Source organism: Drosophila subpulchrella, chromosome 3L (genome assembly GCF_014743375.2).
Source record: "Drosophila subpulchrella strain 33 F10 #4 breed RU33 chromosome 3L, RU_Dsub_v1.1 Primary Assembly, whole genome shotgun sequence".
Lineage (NCBI taxonomy): Eukaryota > Metazoa > Arthropoda > Insecta > Diptera > Drosophilidae > Drosophila > Drosophila subpulchrella.
Window position 1 is genome coordinate 28,669,788 of NC_050612.1, and position 14,586 is coordinate 28,684,373.

Consider the following 14,586-nt stretch of genomic DNA (forward strand, 5'->3'; position numbering starts at 1 on the left):
CACATTTGGTTTGGAGTTGAGTTTTCCCTTGTTTTCCCAGCTCCTGTGCCCGGCAACAAAGTTTTCGTAATTGTTTTTGCATTTTGCGGCGCGCACATTCGATGGGCGGAGTGGAAAAGCGGGGCCCAAATGTGTCCTTTGGTGTATTAAAAAGTTTCCCATTTTCTTTTTTTTGGTTTTAACAGGGCGAGGAGCTGGCCAAACATTTGCTGTCGTTTGGGTCGTGGTCCATTGCCCATTAACATTTTATATGCAATTATGATTATTTTACCATTGTGCATTTGCGGTAATCTTTGGGGAGCAAACGTTGAAAGTTGAGTTGAGAATTTAATGGGCTTCAAACGGAACCGAGTGGTTCGGTACTCAAAAAGGGAGTGGAGAGGCCCCAGGAGGTATAGAGAAACCCAATCGATAATGTTTGGGTGGATGTGAGCCACATGTTGCACAATGCTAATTGAAACGGTGGGAGTTTAATTGCATTATGCCCTAATTGAAATCAGAACCATCGCTTGCCTTTTGGCCCAAATATAGGTCAATTTATTTTTAAATTCTTGATGAATAGGTAATTATCTAGACAAATTACGAAGAGTAAAAACAAAGAAATCATTTTGAATCACTTAAAAGATAAACTACACATTATAAATGGAAAACAGCTGTATTTGACCAAGCAATCTAATTTTATTCTTGGTTAATTCGATTTTATCATGAACAATGAGTCAACACAATTCATTTTCGGTCATCATTTTGTAGGGCCCCTTCATCACCTGTGCAAAACATGGCCAGAAACTTTCCCTTTGCCCCTTTGCCTGTCACAATCCTTCTCTGGCCAAGTTACATATGCAAAAGCCCAACAAAACCCGGTCTGTACCTGTCCTTTGGACCAACCTGAGTGACTGCAGCCAGCAGCCATTCTGTGGTCATTAGCCCAAACCAAACTTGACTTCTACTCTGACCCGAGATTTTCTGCAGAATTTGCAAAAAAACGACAGTACTAGAAGTAACAGATGAGAAGAGAACGTGAAGGGGTAAAAATGTATCCGCAAAATGCGACGGCGACACAAATCTTCTTTATTGCTGCTACGTTTTGCATGCACAGGCGGTCCTATCACACTGATAAAAAATTAGACCAAATAATAATAATATATTTAAGTATAAATTTAAACATAATATCCAAATACAAAGATTGTCAGATATTTTATTGTGTAAAAATGTATTCAAATTTGTATTTTGCTTATTCTCTTCAATAACATTTTGCTCTTACTTTCCTTTCAAAAAAGAATTTCTTCTCAATGTTTTTCTGTTCCTCTGTGAGTGTGAGGGTCCTGCCCCTGTCTGAGTGCGGACTTTGACAAGAGGACATTAGGCTGGGCCCTGGACAAACAACTAATGGCCTTCGAGGGCATTTTCCTGGTCACAGGTGCTCGGACTTACCTTCGGCCAGGTTGTTTTAAATTAAAAATCTATATGAACGCAAGAATACACAGAACGAGCAAGCAAGCAACATGCTAAATATTCTTTACATGCTTGTGAGGAATTTTTGTGATTTATGCCTGGGTTCCATTCAATAATTTTATTGGTTTTGTACGAGATTTGCTTGTGCTTCTTCTGCTGCAACGGGAATATTGCGCATACGCCGCATTGCCCGACCTGCGGAGCTCGCTGTCCACATGAGCGGATATTCTCTAATGTTGACTTGATTATCAACAGTTGCTGCACAACTTGCATGTTCGCATCTGATGCCGCATGCAGCATGTTGCAGCTGGCAGTTGACAGCTGATGATGTTGCACATTTCCCACTGGTCGGTCCATTTTTGACTACACTCTGTCCAACTCTCGTAGGCTGGCATGACCGTGCTAATTATGCAAAGCTGACTGTGAAGCCCGGAAATTAGAATTGATATGGTATTTCTCTGGAAAAGGCATTCACTCAGATGGGTATTTAAACATGCGCTTCTATAGGAGGGGGCTTATGTTGCTTATTTTTTGCCTGGCTCGACAAGTTGAAACAAATATTTATACTAGTCATATATTTAATAAGTGAGCATTAGAACAATAAATTCAGGATATGGGAAATTCTTTCTAAAATATTTTCAGGTATATTACACAGTTATATGCTTTAGTTTAGCATTTTCCTCATTAACATATATTCATTAAAATGGGTACTCAACCATTGCAGATATTTACATAAAATTAAATATAATAATTAAAAATGTAGAATATTTTAATAGTCTTAAGCATTTTAGTTATTATACAATTTAAATTCTTATAAAAATAAAATCTGTACAGTAATAATATTTAAGATTTTGGTATTAGTTTATTTTAAATAGCTTGTTTAGAATATCCAAGTTAAAAACAAATACTTGAAGTGAAACTATTTTCCTATAAACTGTTTCCCCTATACAAGAATGTAACAAAATGCTAAATTAGCAGGAATGGATATACTACATGCCCTTGTAGACAACAAGCAACTCCGATGTGAGTTACCCTCACTCGTAATTCTTTTTGGGGTTCTCCCGAAGCACTTATGATAATTTTTAAGTATTTTTCGGGGGCCCTCCTGCAGCACTTACCTTATCAGGAGGCACAGCCTGGGAACTGGGAGCTGGATGCTCCACTATCAGGTAGCTGGGGCAACTCGGTGCAGCCAAGTGGTAAAAAGTATTCACATTAATTCAAGCAAAAATAAATTATAAAGGAAAAGGGCCCGAATGCCCCCTCGTTGTCGGCGACTTTTCGCTGCGTTGTGCATTTTATGACGTTTAATGTGTTTCTGCTGTCAGCAGCAGAAGTTGCAGTCTCTGCCGGCGTCGACGTAGATGCAACTTTTATAACTCATTTTTGTTTTTATTTTTGTTCTGCCGCGTTGAGTGCATTTTGTTGATTTATAATAAAATAATGTAAAAATATTACACAATAATGAATGCGCCGCAGCGCCCTTCTCGCTTTCTCTCACTGGGAAATACGCTTCCTGTGCTGTCTCTTTCTTTGTCCTTCTTTTTTCGGGATGAAATATGAAACAAGGAAAAGCTCGAGGTGGAAAAAGTTTCAGCCAAGAATATGAAATATGCGAGAAATAAAACTTTTAACTAAAATTATATATGTATATGGACCCCGCGCACACAAACCCACTTACATATGTTGCCAATGGTAGGTGTGTGTTTGTATTTGTCATGTTGTTTACGCTCACTTCTGGGCCATATTTCTTTCTTGCGAAACTAGTCAAAATATTTTAGCGGTTTGTTAATGCAGGAATACCCTAAAGAATTGGATTGCTGCTTCATGATTTATTAAACAGGGCTTTTATTATAACTCTATTGGAGATACTATAGTGATTGCTCAATCAAAATATATTTAATGTTGTTTTGTAAAAATTAAAAATAGGGAATATTAAATATATAATACTTCCATCATTTTTAAAGTTCCAAGAATAAACAACTCCAGTTTTATGTGTTATACACCGTCTTTTTAAGGACTTCTTATAAAACCGAAAAAATGTAGTTCCTTTTAAAATATATTTCTTCTATCCCTAGTTGAGTATCCTTTATTCCGTAAATCACTTTGGTTTAGGGTATCTGGCAACTTTACCCACAAGGACCCCTAACTTTCCCGCACTCAAAGTCAACACATAGAGTTCATATTTTGATGCGCTTCGAGATCGTGGCGTCCTTGCAACTTTATCGCGCCAGAAATTGCATCATATTTCACGGACCTCAGCGTGACAACCAAATATATATATAAGTAATACTACATATAGCGCTGGGAAGGGTAACTTTACTCACCTGGCACCATGAGGGGCCAACTAAGACGTCTGTCAGCGCGAAAAGAAGCGAACCAGCAAGGGAAAAAAGTTGCCAAAAGTTTTGCGCCACACGGCGTATGAGTAATGTCACACAACAGATATAGATATGCTTTAATAATCGCACGAAATTTTATTAAGTATACAGGCTTTTGATTATAATTTCTTATAACTATAGACCCGTTCAGAGCGCAATCTTAGGCATAATTTTGAAAATCCTGAGATAAACTTTGAGCATGCACATAATTAATGAAAGACCAAATGTCGTCTTCAGCAGCGTGTGCAAAAGGAGCATCCTGAGCGAGTCCAGTTAAAGATGCATCGCAGGAGCAGCATGCAAAAAGGGAGTAAACAAAGTGTAATTAAAAACTACTTAGCAAAGGACCAAGGACCCCCGCCATCTCATTTTCCACCCTTTCGGCCCACCTGGAGAGTCAGACCCACCTGCGATAAATAGTTTTGCGCTGCTGTAATTTATTATCGTTAGCGCTATCCTTGAAGAAGTAGCGCCTGATGCCGCTGAGGTACGAGCGGAAATATTCGCTCCAATTAATCGTCGCAATGTTGAACTGCAGCACCGAACGCTCCTCCGCCGGCAGCAGCTCGTTCAATTCGTCAATGTTGCGATGGGCGAACTGCCACTCCTTCAATCCGAACCAAGCCATCATGTCGATTATGCGAGAGATCTTCCTGTACGCCTTGACATAGCTGCAGAGAGCGAAAACCAAACGAATCTGAATACATTCTTAAATATTAAAATTTATCAACTAAAAAAATACACAAAATATAGGAAATATATAAATATTATTTAAGATTCTAGCTACTTAATTATACCCGCTTTAAAATGTAATAAAAAATGTATTAAAGGAACATTCAAAAATTTTCTAAATTATTTTTACCTTGCAATGGATATTGATGAGGTTTATTTAATTTATTAGGTATAGCCTTTAGCCGTTTTTAAATTTCGAATAATATATGTTAGTCTATATGACCAATATTAAGCACATATTTCATTCTTTTACAACTTTCTCTCTCTGTAAAAATCCCAGAAGTGGGAAAAGATGTACAAATGAGAACAGAGGATGCAGAGCTCGTTGTCAATATGTTTGCTAATTGGGTAGAGCTGGTGAGAGCTATGTGTTCTGGGTTGGGTCCACCTATGCACATAAATAAATGGCAAAATGCTGAGGCTAATGCGCTCTAATTGCAATTTGTTAAATATTACGTATACGCTAGAAACTAAGAAGCTTGCCAAGAGGGTCAACTTGATGGAAATAACGAACTGCCTTTACTCTTGATCTATGTTAGTTAAATGGTCACAAATAAAATATTCAATAAATAAAAAAATCTATTCGGTTAAGTAAAAACAACAATGATTAATAACTAAGATTAATATATCTAGCACTAGCTTTATGAAATTCATAAAAATTTAAAAATTTCTAAAGGATTTTACAATTTTAAAGTGTTGATGGTTGATAAAAATAAATTTCGCAGAGTTTATGACTCTTTTTGTAAATTAAAATGGATATAAATGGAGGGTATATGTATTATACAATATTTTTTGCCATTTTAATCTCCCTTGATTGCCCCTTTATCCTTACCAAAATCGATGTCAAAAAATAAGTCCCCAATGGATACCCTGAACAGGTCATTCAATTGCCTTTCCATGTACCATTTAAAATCCATTCAATGTAGACAACCCCACAGAAACCCACACACCAACACCTTGCCACCTTGGGCAGCATGTTCTCAATGGGTTTTGGGGGCGGGGATGGGCGTGGCAAAGGGTTTGGTGTCTGTGTGTGTGTGTTTGAGTAAGAGCAGCTGAATCGATGTGTGAGTGTACTTACATGCGCTTTTGTCCGGTGACCATGGCAATTAAATCTAAAATATAAGCTGGGATATTGTGCAAGAAAAATGCAATTGCACAATGCAGAGGCTTCGATGGTATTATAACGTACGAGAAGCACCTGTGACAATAATGCGGTCGATCGAAGGATATATACATCCATGTGTGTTTGCGAGGGGTCGTGGATATAGCGATTCCAGCGATTTCGTGGGGCATTTGGTTTCGATTTGGTTTAGTTGGCAATCCCCAGTACGTTTTGTATTTGCAGTTGGTGTGTGTGTGTACGTTGGTTTTAAACGTTGTTTGAACCGAGTTTTTTCCGATTTTTTGTCCAGAAATTCGTTTGGGTTTCGTTGTTTCAAGGTATTAGCAGAACATAGATAAATTTTCCATTCGCAAAAATTCGGCAATATTTAAGCATTGGATTAGACATGCATACAATACGGCAGCGGTTCGTGTTGATTTTTTGTTATCGGGGTGGTAAAAATTCAATAAAGAATATTTATTTTAATGCCACATAGATGGGAATGTAGAATTGTGTGTGAATGTGTATGTAGGTTAAACTCACCAAAGCGCCTTGTCGAAAGGTTCGTGGAATCCTTTGCGCGACAGCTGCATATATTGGCCCCAGGTTATATTGTTCACGTCGGACACGTAGTTGTATACGGGTAGCTCCGATTTGCCATCCGCTTTGGTTTCACGGAGCTTAAATCTGCAGGAAAAAATTTGGGGTCTCATTTCGGTTGAAAATATAGTATTTATGTTAGGAACGCTTAAATATATAAGTACTAGCAGACTAGTAGGACTATCAACAGGTTTTTAAGCCCCTCTTTAATGGCATACAAATAAAAAATTACAGACTATATTCCCTTTTGTGTCCTAACATATTAGCTGCCTTAACTTAAAAACAAAGAATATTCATTTTGTAATGAAACTGAATGATAACCTAGGGAACTGACAATCGTATACAACATTTTTTAGTATTCTTTGGTATAATGCATTGTACCTGTAATTATTTAAATATATTCAATACCAATGCTGAATAAAATATAAAATAATTAAACAAAACTTCTACAAAAAATCTAAAGGTGGTAAATAAAGGCAGCCAATCTGTATCTCGAAAGCAGTGACCTTTTCCACATTCCTCCTACAGTCCCTCGACATTATCTTCGGCGACCTTTGGTCGTCTTAATTTCCCTGTTCTTGGTATTTACAAATTTTCACCTTCTTCCTGCCGTTTGCAAGCAACCAAATCCTATCCGCTTTCAGTGGAACTCTTTACAACTTTTACACATCCTGTGGCACCGCTTCAGCAGGTTGTTTGTGAGCTGTATCTGTGTGCTGTGCGCTGTGTTTGTGTTTGTGGACTAACCTTCGAGCTATATCCCAGGCGGTTGCTATCATGGCATTCACCACATAATCGGCGGGCACCATATTCGCCTTGCAGCTGGCCGTGCCGTAAATGCAACGGACGAGTCCCCGGGCAGACCAAGTGCATAAACCCGATGGCCCGTACAAATTATCAGTCCAGCCGGGAAATGGATCCTTGTACGTTGACATTACTGCGAATAAATAAGAATTAATGGCTCCTTTGTTCGCTCGGCCAGCGAGAATCGCAGACGAAGTGGAGCACTTTTACTACGGCGACTGTGGGAGTTTCCATGTTGACTTTAGCCAACGTCAAAGCGATAATGGTGGTTCAGTTCCATGCCACCGATCCCAATCCCTATCCCAATCTCCATCCGCCGCCAACTCATAGCGAACTTCCCATTCCATTTCCTATTTGCTAACTGATATGCCCGACTCCCAATTGCGAGTTTTGCACTTGATTTTTTCACAATATACCCTTAGTAAATTGTGTTCATATGTTAGTATATCAAATTTTGGAAGTATCAAAACTATTTATTAAAATAAATATTTAGGATACTTATAAAGATTTCTTCTTTTCAAATATGAGTATTTTTAAGCCCTGAAAAATATTCTGTTAAATAGACTTACAATGTTTTTTTTAATGTGTTTTGTATTAAATAAAAAACTATTTTTATAAATCTCCTAAATACAAATTGTATAATTTTAATACTTAGGAATCATGAAATATTCTGCCAAATATCTAATGTATTTATACTTTTAATAATCTCTAAAATGAATACTGGTTTGGCCTTAAATTTTACTTAAAGCATTTCTAACATTTCTACAAAATTAGCTTAGTTATAATACTTCTATATAAAGCTAGGGTATTTTTCATATGCCAGATCGACCGAAAATGGTCATTTTCTATTGCCATTCTCGTTTGGCCAGGCAGCTTAGGTTGCAGCTGCATAAGGACGATGCTTTGGCATTTTTGTGTTAAAATAAATGAAAATTTGTTTGTGCTTTGTTCCTCGAGAGCTTCGGCAGCCAGGATCCCTATATCCAACCCCCCTCCCCTGAGCACTGAGACGATGGGAAAACCAAGTCAGCTATCCTCTGACTTTTTGTTACGTTTCGTTCGTTACGTTACGTTGCGTTTTGTTGCAGCAGCAGTGGCAGTGGCACCAACAAAGAAGCAAACAAAATCACAAAAAAATAGAAGAACCCGAAATATAAAAACTTTTTCCACATGCATTTATCTGGTAAACCTCAAGACCCCCTCACTTCTATATACATACATATATCTCCTGCTATCGCATGAAGACAATTCTGTTGGCCATTTTTCACAAAATTTTAAATATTCCTTTTTTGCCAGAGATCCTCCGGGGATCCATGTTCATGCAAGGAAATGCTGAAAATGTTACTTGTGTGCCTTTGTTTACACAATGCCTGCCCCTGGGTATTTGTGCTAATTATCCGACAATTAGTTTGTGAAGTCGGGTCTGCAACCGCAATAAATATTCCGCACACCACCCACCCACTCCTCCAGTACTCACCTATGGGCGGTCGAAAGATGCCCGCCGGCAGGTGGAATGCACGGTGATTCACCAGATTCTCGGCACACTTCTTGGTCATCGTGTAGGTGTTGGGCATCTGGCCAATCAGGCAGTGCCGCATCTTCTCCAGCGTCTCGTCGTCGAAGGTGCGATAGATCTGGAGAGATACATGCGTTTCGGTAAAACCTTTTCTTATTTAAGTGAACTATCATAGCACATATTCAATATGATAATGGCGATTTTATATATATGGTACTATTTTGGGGCTGGAAATGTGGAAGGTTGATAACCTCGAAAGGCTTTTCAAAAAATGCCAATCTTATATTGTAAGATATATAATGTCGGCTTCTGTCCTCTGAGACATTTATCCTAAAACCAAAAATAGTTATATAGGACAGCAAATGTTAAATAATTCATTTAAAAGATCATGAATATTAAAATATATTAGGCGGATGAAACCTAAAATTTTAAAACCAACATTTAGTTTAGTATAATTTCAAGAAAAACTCTATAAATCGGATTTAAGTTTCGTAAAAAGCAGTTCATTTACAGAATATATTTTAGTCGAAAAGTTTTTTTCAGCATTTTTCCTGTGTTCTTTGGTGATATTTCATTTTTATGTGAGCGTTACCAACCTGCATGATTTTTTCGTAGCCAATTTCGTTCTCGTACACTTGTTCCTTGATGAATTTGCGATTGCAGTTGCAGTATAGTGTTGAAATGTGCACGAAGGACTGTGTTCCCACGAGGATGGTAGATGGTATATGGCAAATGGGGGACCACCGAAATCGGGTGGGAAACACGCATGTCGAATGTTGATTGAATTGTGTTGGAAATTGTTGGCCCGCCAACGCCGTAAAATATGCAACATCCAAATAAGTTGGTGGAAAAAGGGAGAAAAAGAGAAAACAGGGCGTAAATATTACAATTCATACTCAAATATTTTTGCATACATTCACAGACATCGGAATTATGTATTTTGGTTACTTAAAAGCGCGATATGCGAATATTTAACTTTTATTTCACCGTTGTTTATTTTCACTAATGGATACGTGGTCAATGCCAGCCATGATAGGTGGGTGGAATACAATGTTCGAGGGTGTCTTTAATCGGCTTTAAACTGGCGTGAAATCGGTACTGAATGCCAAAGTACATTAAGGTTGGTTTCAAAATAAGTACATACAAATTTCATTAAAGTTTTTATAAAGTGACGAAAAACACATCAGTTGTTTGTGTTTTTGGCCTTTGGTATTTTTTACCTTAACTTAGTTTTAATGGCACAATCCGTTGTAATGGTAACTTTAAATTCCTAGTCATTCCTATTCATCTTGATAATTCGTATTTAATTTTCCAACATCTTACCTTCAACTGCTTCATTTCCATGGCCAAGTCGAGTATCTTTTTCGTGCCCAGAACATTAATGTCAATGGCGTCGCTTAGTTTCTCATTGAATTTCACCGAAGCCACAACGTTGAAGACAATCTACGGGCGAAGAAGATAAACCAGACCCTCGAATTGTAATGCATATTAAAAATGAAGAGAACAAAAAGAACAGGGACCTGTAGCAGAGAAATGCTCATGCAACATGCACAACAGATGTGCATACAAAGCAGCAACAGTTAGTGATGGCAAGTCAATAGATAGTTTTAAATGGGTACACTTCTTGAAACAAAAAACTCATCTTACTTTCCAACGATTTTAAATGGTGAAATATAAGTGTACTATCGGTTTCTTGATGATTTTTCATTGATTATATATTTAATTTTGTTAATTGGTTGACATTATTATGTATCAGGTTATTTTAACTGGCAGATGTTATGAGTAGTTTAATATACAATAGTACCTAGTAAATAGGTATATCTTTAGTTTAATTATTAGCATGATCGATTAAACTAACTTAACAAAAAAAATAGTTAGTTAAATAAAAGGGGTTAGACTTTTTGTGAAAGCTAAATAGGCCATGTTAATAAGGTATTAAAAATATGTTTTTTTTACATTTTAAAGTGGTTTATATTTCCTGTTCCAATTTCGTACCCCTTTCACCACTGCTAACCGCCAAAGCACCGATCCGTTGGGGAATGTTCGGCCTGCGTGCTACGACAACCTCAAAGTCAGCACACAAAATGCAGAAAAAGAAGCTGTGGCAGATGGCGAGGACCTGAACGGGTCCTGAAAACAGGACGCGGTTGCAAGAGTCCTGCAGTGGCACGCGTGCATTGAACATCGACAACAAAGCAATTCCAGCTTAAAACAGTGCTAGCGGACTCTAAGCAGACCGTCCAGGCCTGAGTGACTTGTATGCAAAATGTTTTGCAAGCCGAACGGGAAACTGAGGAAAAATAAAAACGACCAACGGATGCGGATGGGGATGCGGATGCGGATGCTCCTGGATGGCAGGACAATGGCTCGCGCATGCCGAGCACTTGAAGCATGCACAGGAATTTTCATTTATTTATATATTGTGTTTTATAACCCACAGCAGGAGGAGCAACAGAGCAATACCGCCAGGATGCCTGATGCCCCTATACATTTTCACAGTTTTACGTGGCGGCGGGTTTTTTCAATTTTTGTTGAAAAGTAGAATATATATATTTATATAGATGCACATGCATACATATCCTGTGCCTCTTGTGATCAGCAAAACAAAGCAAAAAATAAAAAAGGGCGAGAAACGAAAGAAATAAACTGACTGCATGGCTGGTGTTGTCGTAAACATTGCGCCTGCCTTTGGCATGCCACGTTTTACGTATACGTAATGCAGGAACTGGGGACGGCGAGGGGAAGCTTACGATAACCAGAGGGGCACTGGGAAAAATCTATAGGATTTCGTTTTAAAATTTACTTAATTCCTAAACGTATATTTTGTATAAGAAATATTTTGAGATGTCAAATTCAAAAGGTTAAAAAAACTTAAAACAATTCCCTTATACTTGAAGATTATAATGAGATAATATTTTGCAGCAAACCTAAAATACCTAATCTTATAAAAAACATTTATAACTGGTTTTTTAAAATTGAACAACTCAGTTTATGGATCCTATAATTTACTAGTTAGGAATTCCTATAATTCCTAAAATTTTCTCAGACCTTGCTTCTTAAATCCATGCATTAGAATAATGCATTTATTTTAAATCATTCACCACCTACTTCTTAGTTTTCTTACTTTTGTTGTTCAAAAACCCTGTGGACTAATATTTATACAACGATATTTGTTAAAAATTAATGATTACTGCTAACACAATCCAGAAGTTTTTCAAATCAAATAAAATGATATAGATTATTGAACAAAGCATAGTTTAACTATATATATGATACTTAATTTATAACCGTTGGTGTTCCTGGAAATGTCACTTCCCTAATAGTTACTTATAGGTAATTTCAAAGATAAGATAATAGTTTTTCTAGTGTAAACAGATACGAACAGACAGGAATCGGGGGAGCCATCCAGATAGGCAAACACAACAAAGGCCCATGAAAGTTTCTCACACAAAAAGCCCATTGATTGAATTGCCAACCGAGGAGTAGTGGTGAAACAGGTGATTGGGGAGTGGCAGGGGATTGGCAGGTGCAACATCAACAAAACTTACTCACCTGGACCTCAGACGAGAGCATTGCTCGGTCGGCGGAATCAATGTCCAGGTCGATGGCACTGTAATCAGCGCGTATCGGATGCACCTTCTCCAACAATTGCGGCGTCTCCTCGCGCATCCTATTGAATATCTGTTGGGGGTTTTTTTGGATGGGTTCGCTTTTTATCCGACATTGTCCTGGCCGGAGGACGGGTTCGGATGGGATGGAGAGCTGATAGGCTCCCGCATCCTGTCCTGACACTTACCGATTCATTGAAAAAGCCCTGCAAGCGCTCCTGCACACTCATGTTGTCCTTGCTGCGTATCAGCATGTAAATTTTACGCAATCCAAACGAGCGTAGCAATTTCTCTGTTAGCACTTTGCCCACGAAACCCGTACCGCCCGTAATGAGAACGGTGGCATTGCTATAGAAATCCGTTACCGGTGTCGCACTGACAGCCGCGGCAGTGGTGAAAGGTGTACCACTCCCATCGGCATCGGCGCTGTTTGCTCTTGTACTGCTGGTTGCCTCCTGGAAGACCAGCTCCTCCTCGTCCTCCTCCTCGACCTCATGGCCACTAGCACACCCATTGCTGCTACGTCGCGAGGAGCTGGTGGAGGAAAAGGCCTTGCGAGAACCTATTAAAAATCAAATATTAACCGGTCTATTAAGTCCAAAACAGCCGTTTAGGCGCTTTTATTAAGATATTGATTGCTTCTGACAAACTATTTATATCAAATTCTCCAATTTATAGCAAATTCATTTGAGACAAACTAGAATTTAAGGTCATATCATATCATAACATTAAATTAACTTTGAATTTCAATTAGGGACAATGGATGGAAAAATCAACAATAAACCAACCTTTAAATATAAATCGTTATATTTAGGTCACGCATTGTTGCCGACTATCTTCAGTTTTCAAGAATTATTGATATATCAAATCATTTCCTTATAAATACTAACTACATTTATTTTAAAAGTAATGATATAAAATGTATATCTTCACTCACTTTTATTAGGATTTGCCTCAGGCATGTTTTAAAATGGTATTGCTTCTCCAAAATTTGAACCGTTCACTTCAAGGGTAAAAAGCACATTGACAAGTTTTCAATTTCAATGCGGCTAAAAACTGGGATTTTAATCAATAAACGGCAGACATATATCGAAAAGATTTTCCCACCGTCAGTCAATTATATTAATATGAAGTACACACGATATATACCTTTTCTAACCCAATTACACTATATCTATTTGTGTGTATGAGTCTGTGCTGTGGTATATATTTTTCGAAACGCGGGCTGCGGGGCATGGCTGACATTGTGGTTGCATTTGACCTGATGACCTGACCCGGACCGCCGGATGTCTGGCGAAAGGGAGACGGCGGTTCAACCTGCTCTTTCACTCCACTTCCATCCGCTTGTTGAGCCATTTTAAACAATGTTAATTATTCAATTATCAACAGCCAATGCGGCTGTGTCCATGTGACCATGTGTCCTTCCAACTGGCCGTGTGTGAGTGCAGGTGCCTGTCTGTGTGTGCGTGACCGTATCCTCCGTCACATTTAGTCCTTGTTCGTCGCGTGAGAGAGTGCACAGCATATGTTGTTCGACTGCAGGCGAAAAATGAGGTGCAACTAAGCCATATTCACTGCAAAATAACAATTTCAATTTATGTTAACTATTAAGAAATATCGAAATTTTATAACATCTATTTTTATAAGTAATATACAGTAAGTAGATAAATATTTAAAAATATTATTTTAATAAACATAATTTTTATTTGTTAATTAATGTATTTTAACGTTTTATAAAGACATAAGAATTCTTTAGTTTAATATTAACATAGGTATTTATATATAAAAATAGTCGTATATTTATAACAAGAATTTCATTATGAAAGTATAGTAAAGTTTCTGCAGACATATGCTACACGTATTTTAACATTTTTTTTTCACTGTTCGAACACACACATGTCTACATACCTCATTGCGTGTTCTTAGTTGTGGTTGTTCCTGCAGCCGTCATATATTTGTGGGAAATTGTCATTGTCCACATTCAGTCTACTATTGTTTGCGTTGGCATTAGGGAAAACGGTTGGTCAAATCGTTAAAGGGCTGATTATGGCATTTTAAAGAGTTATAATTTAAATAAAATGGGACCATTTTAGCATGTTGAATTCTTCTTCAAATTGTTATCGAACATTAAACAGTAACTGTAATAAACCAAAATAAGAAAAATGTTTTTTGGGTAAATGAAGAATGTTGCTTAAAATATTTTAACGCCAAGTTAAAAAATTAAAAAACTCAAACGTGCATTTGGGATTGGGAACATAAAAAAAGCATTTACGCCGAGATGTGAAGAGCCCAATCAAACTTTATTAAGTTGTGATAAACGTCTTAGAGTTTAATAGCTTTAAGAAAACGTTCTGCAGCTATTGTCTTAAATAAAGTTGTTTGAATTGT

At 37.7% G+C, this 14,586-nt stretch overlaps 1 protein-coding gene across 1 annotated transcript; it reads right to left on the minus strand.

Moving 5' to 3' along the window:
- Positions 1-3,947: 3,947 nt before the first annotated feature.
- On the minus strand, positions 3,948-13,220 carry LOC119553540 (fatty acyl-CoA reductase wat). The gene is made up of 11 exons (XM_037863977.1): positions 13,136-13,220; positions 12,387-12,760; positions 12,143-12,271; positions 9,914-10,033; positions 9,187-9,285; positions 8,552-8,708; positions 7,018-7,207; positions 6,214-6,357; positions 5,647-5,766; positions 4,241-4,504; positions 3,948-4,092 (listed from the first exon to the last, which is right to left on the minus strand). Exons 1-11 carry the CDS (start codon positions 13,158-13,160, stop codon positions 3,981-3,983), a joined length of 1,734 nt encoding a protein of 577 aa, XP_037719905.1. The 5' UTR covers positions 13,161-13,220; the 3' UTR covers positions 3,948-3,980.
- Between the last annotated feature and the right edge of the window lie 1,366 nt (positions 13,221-14,586).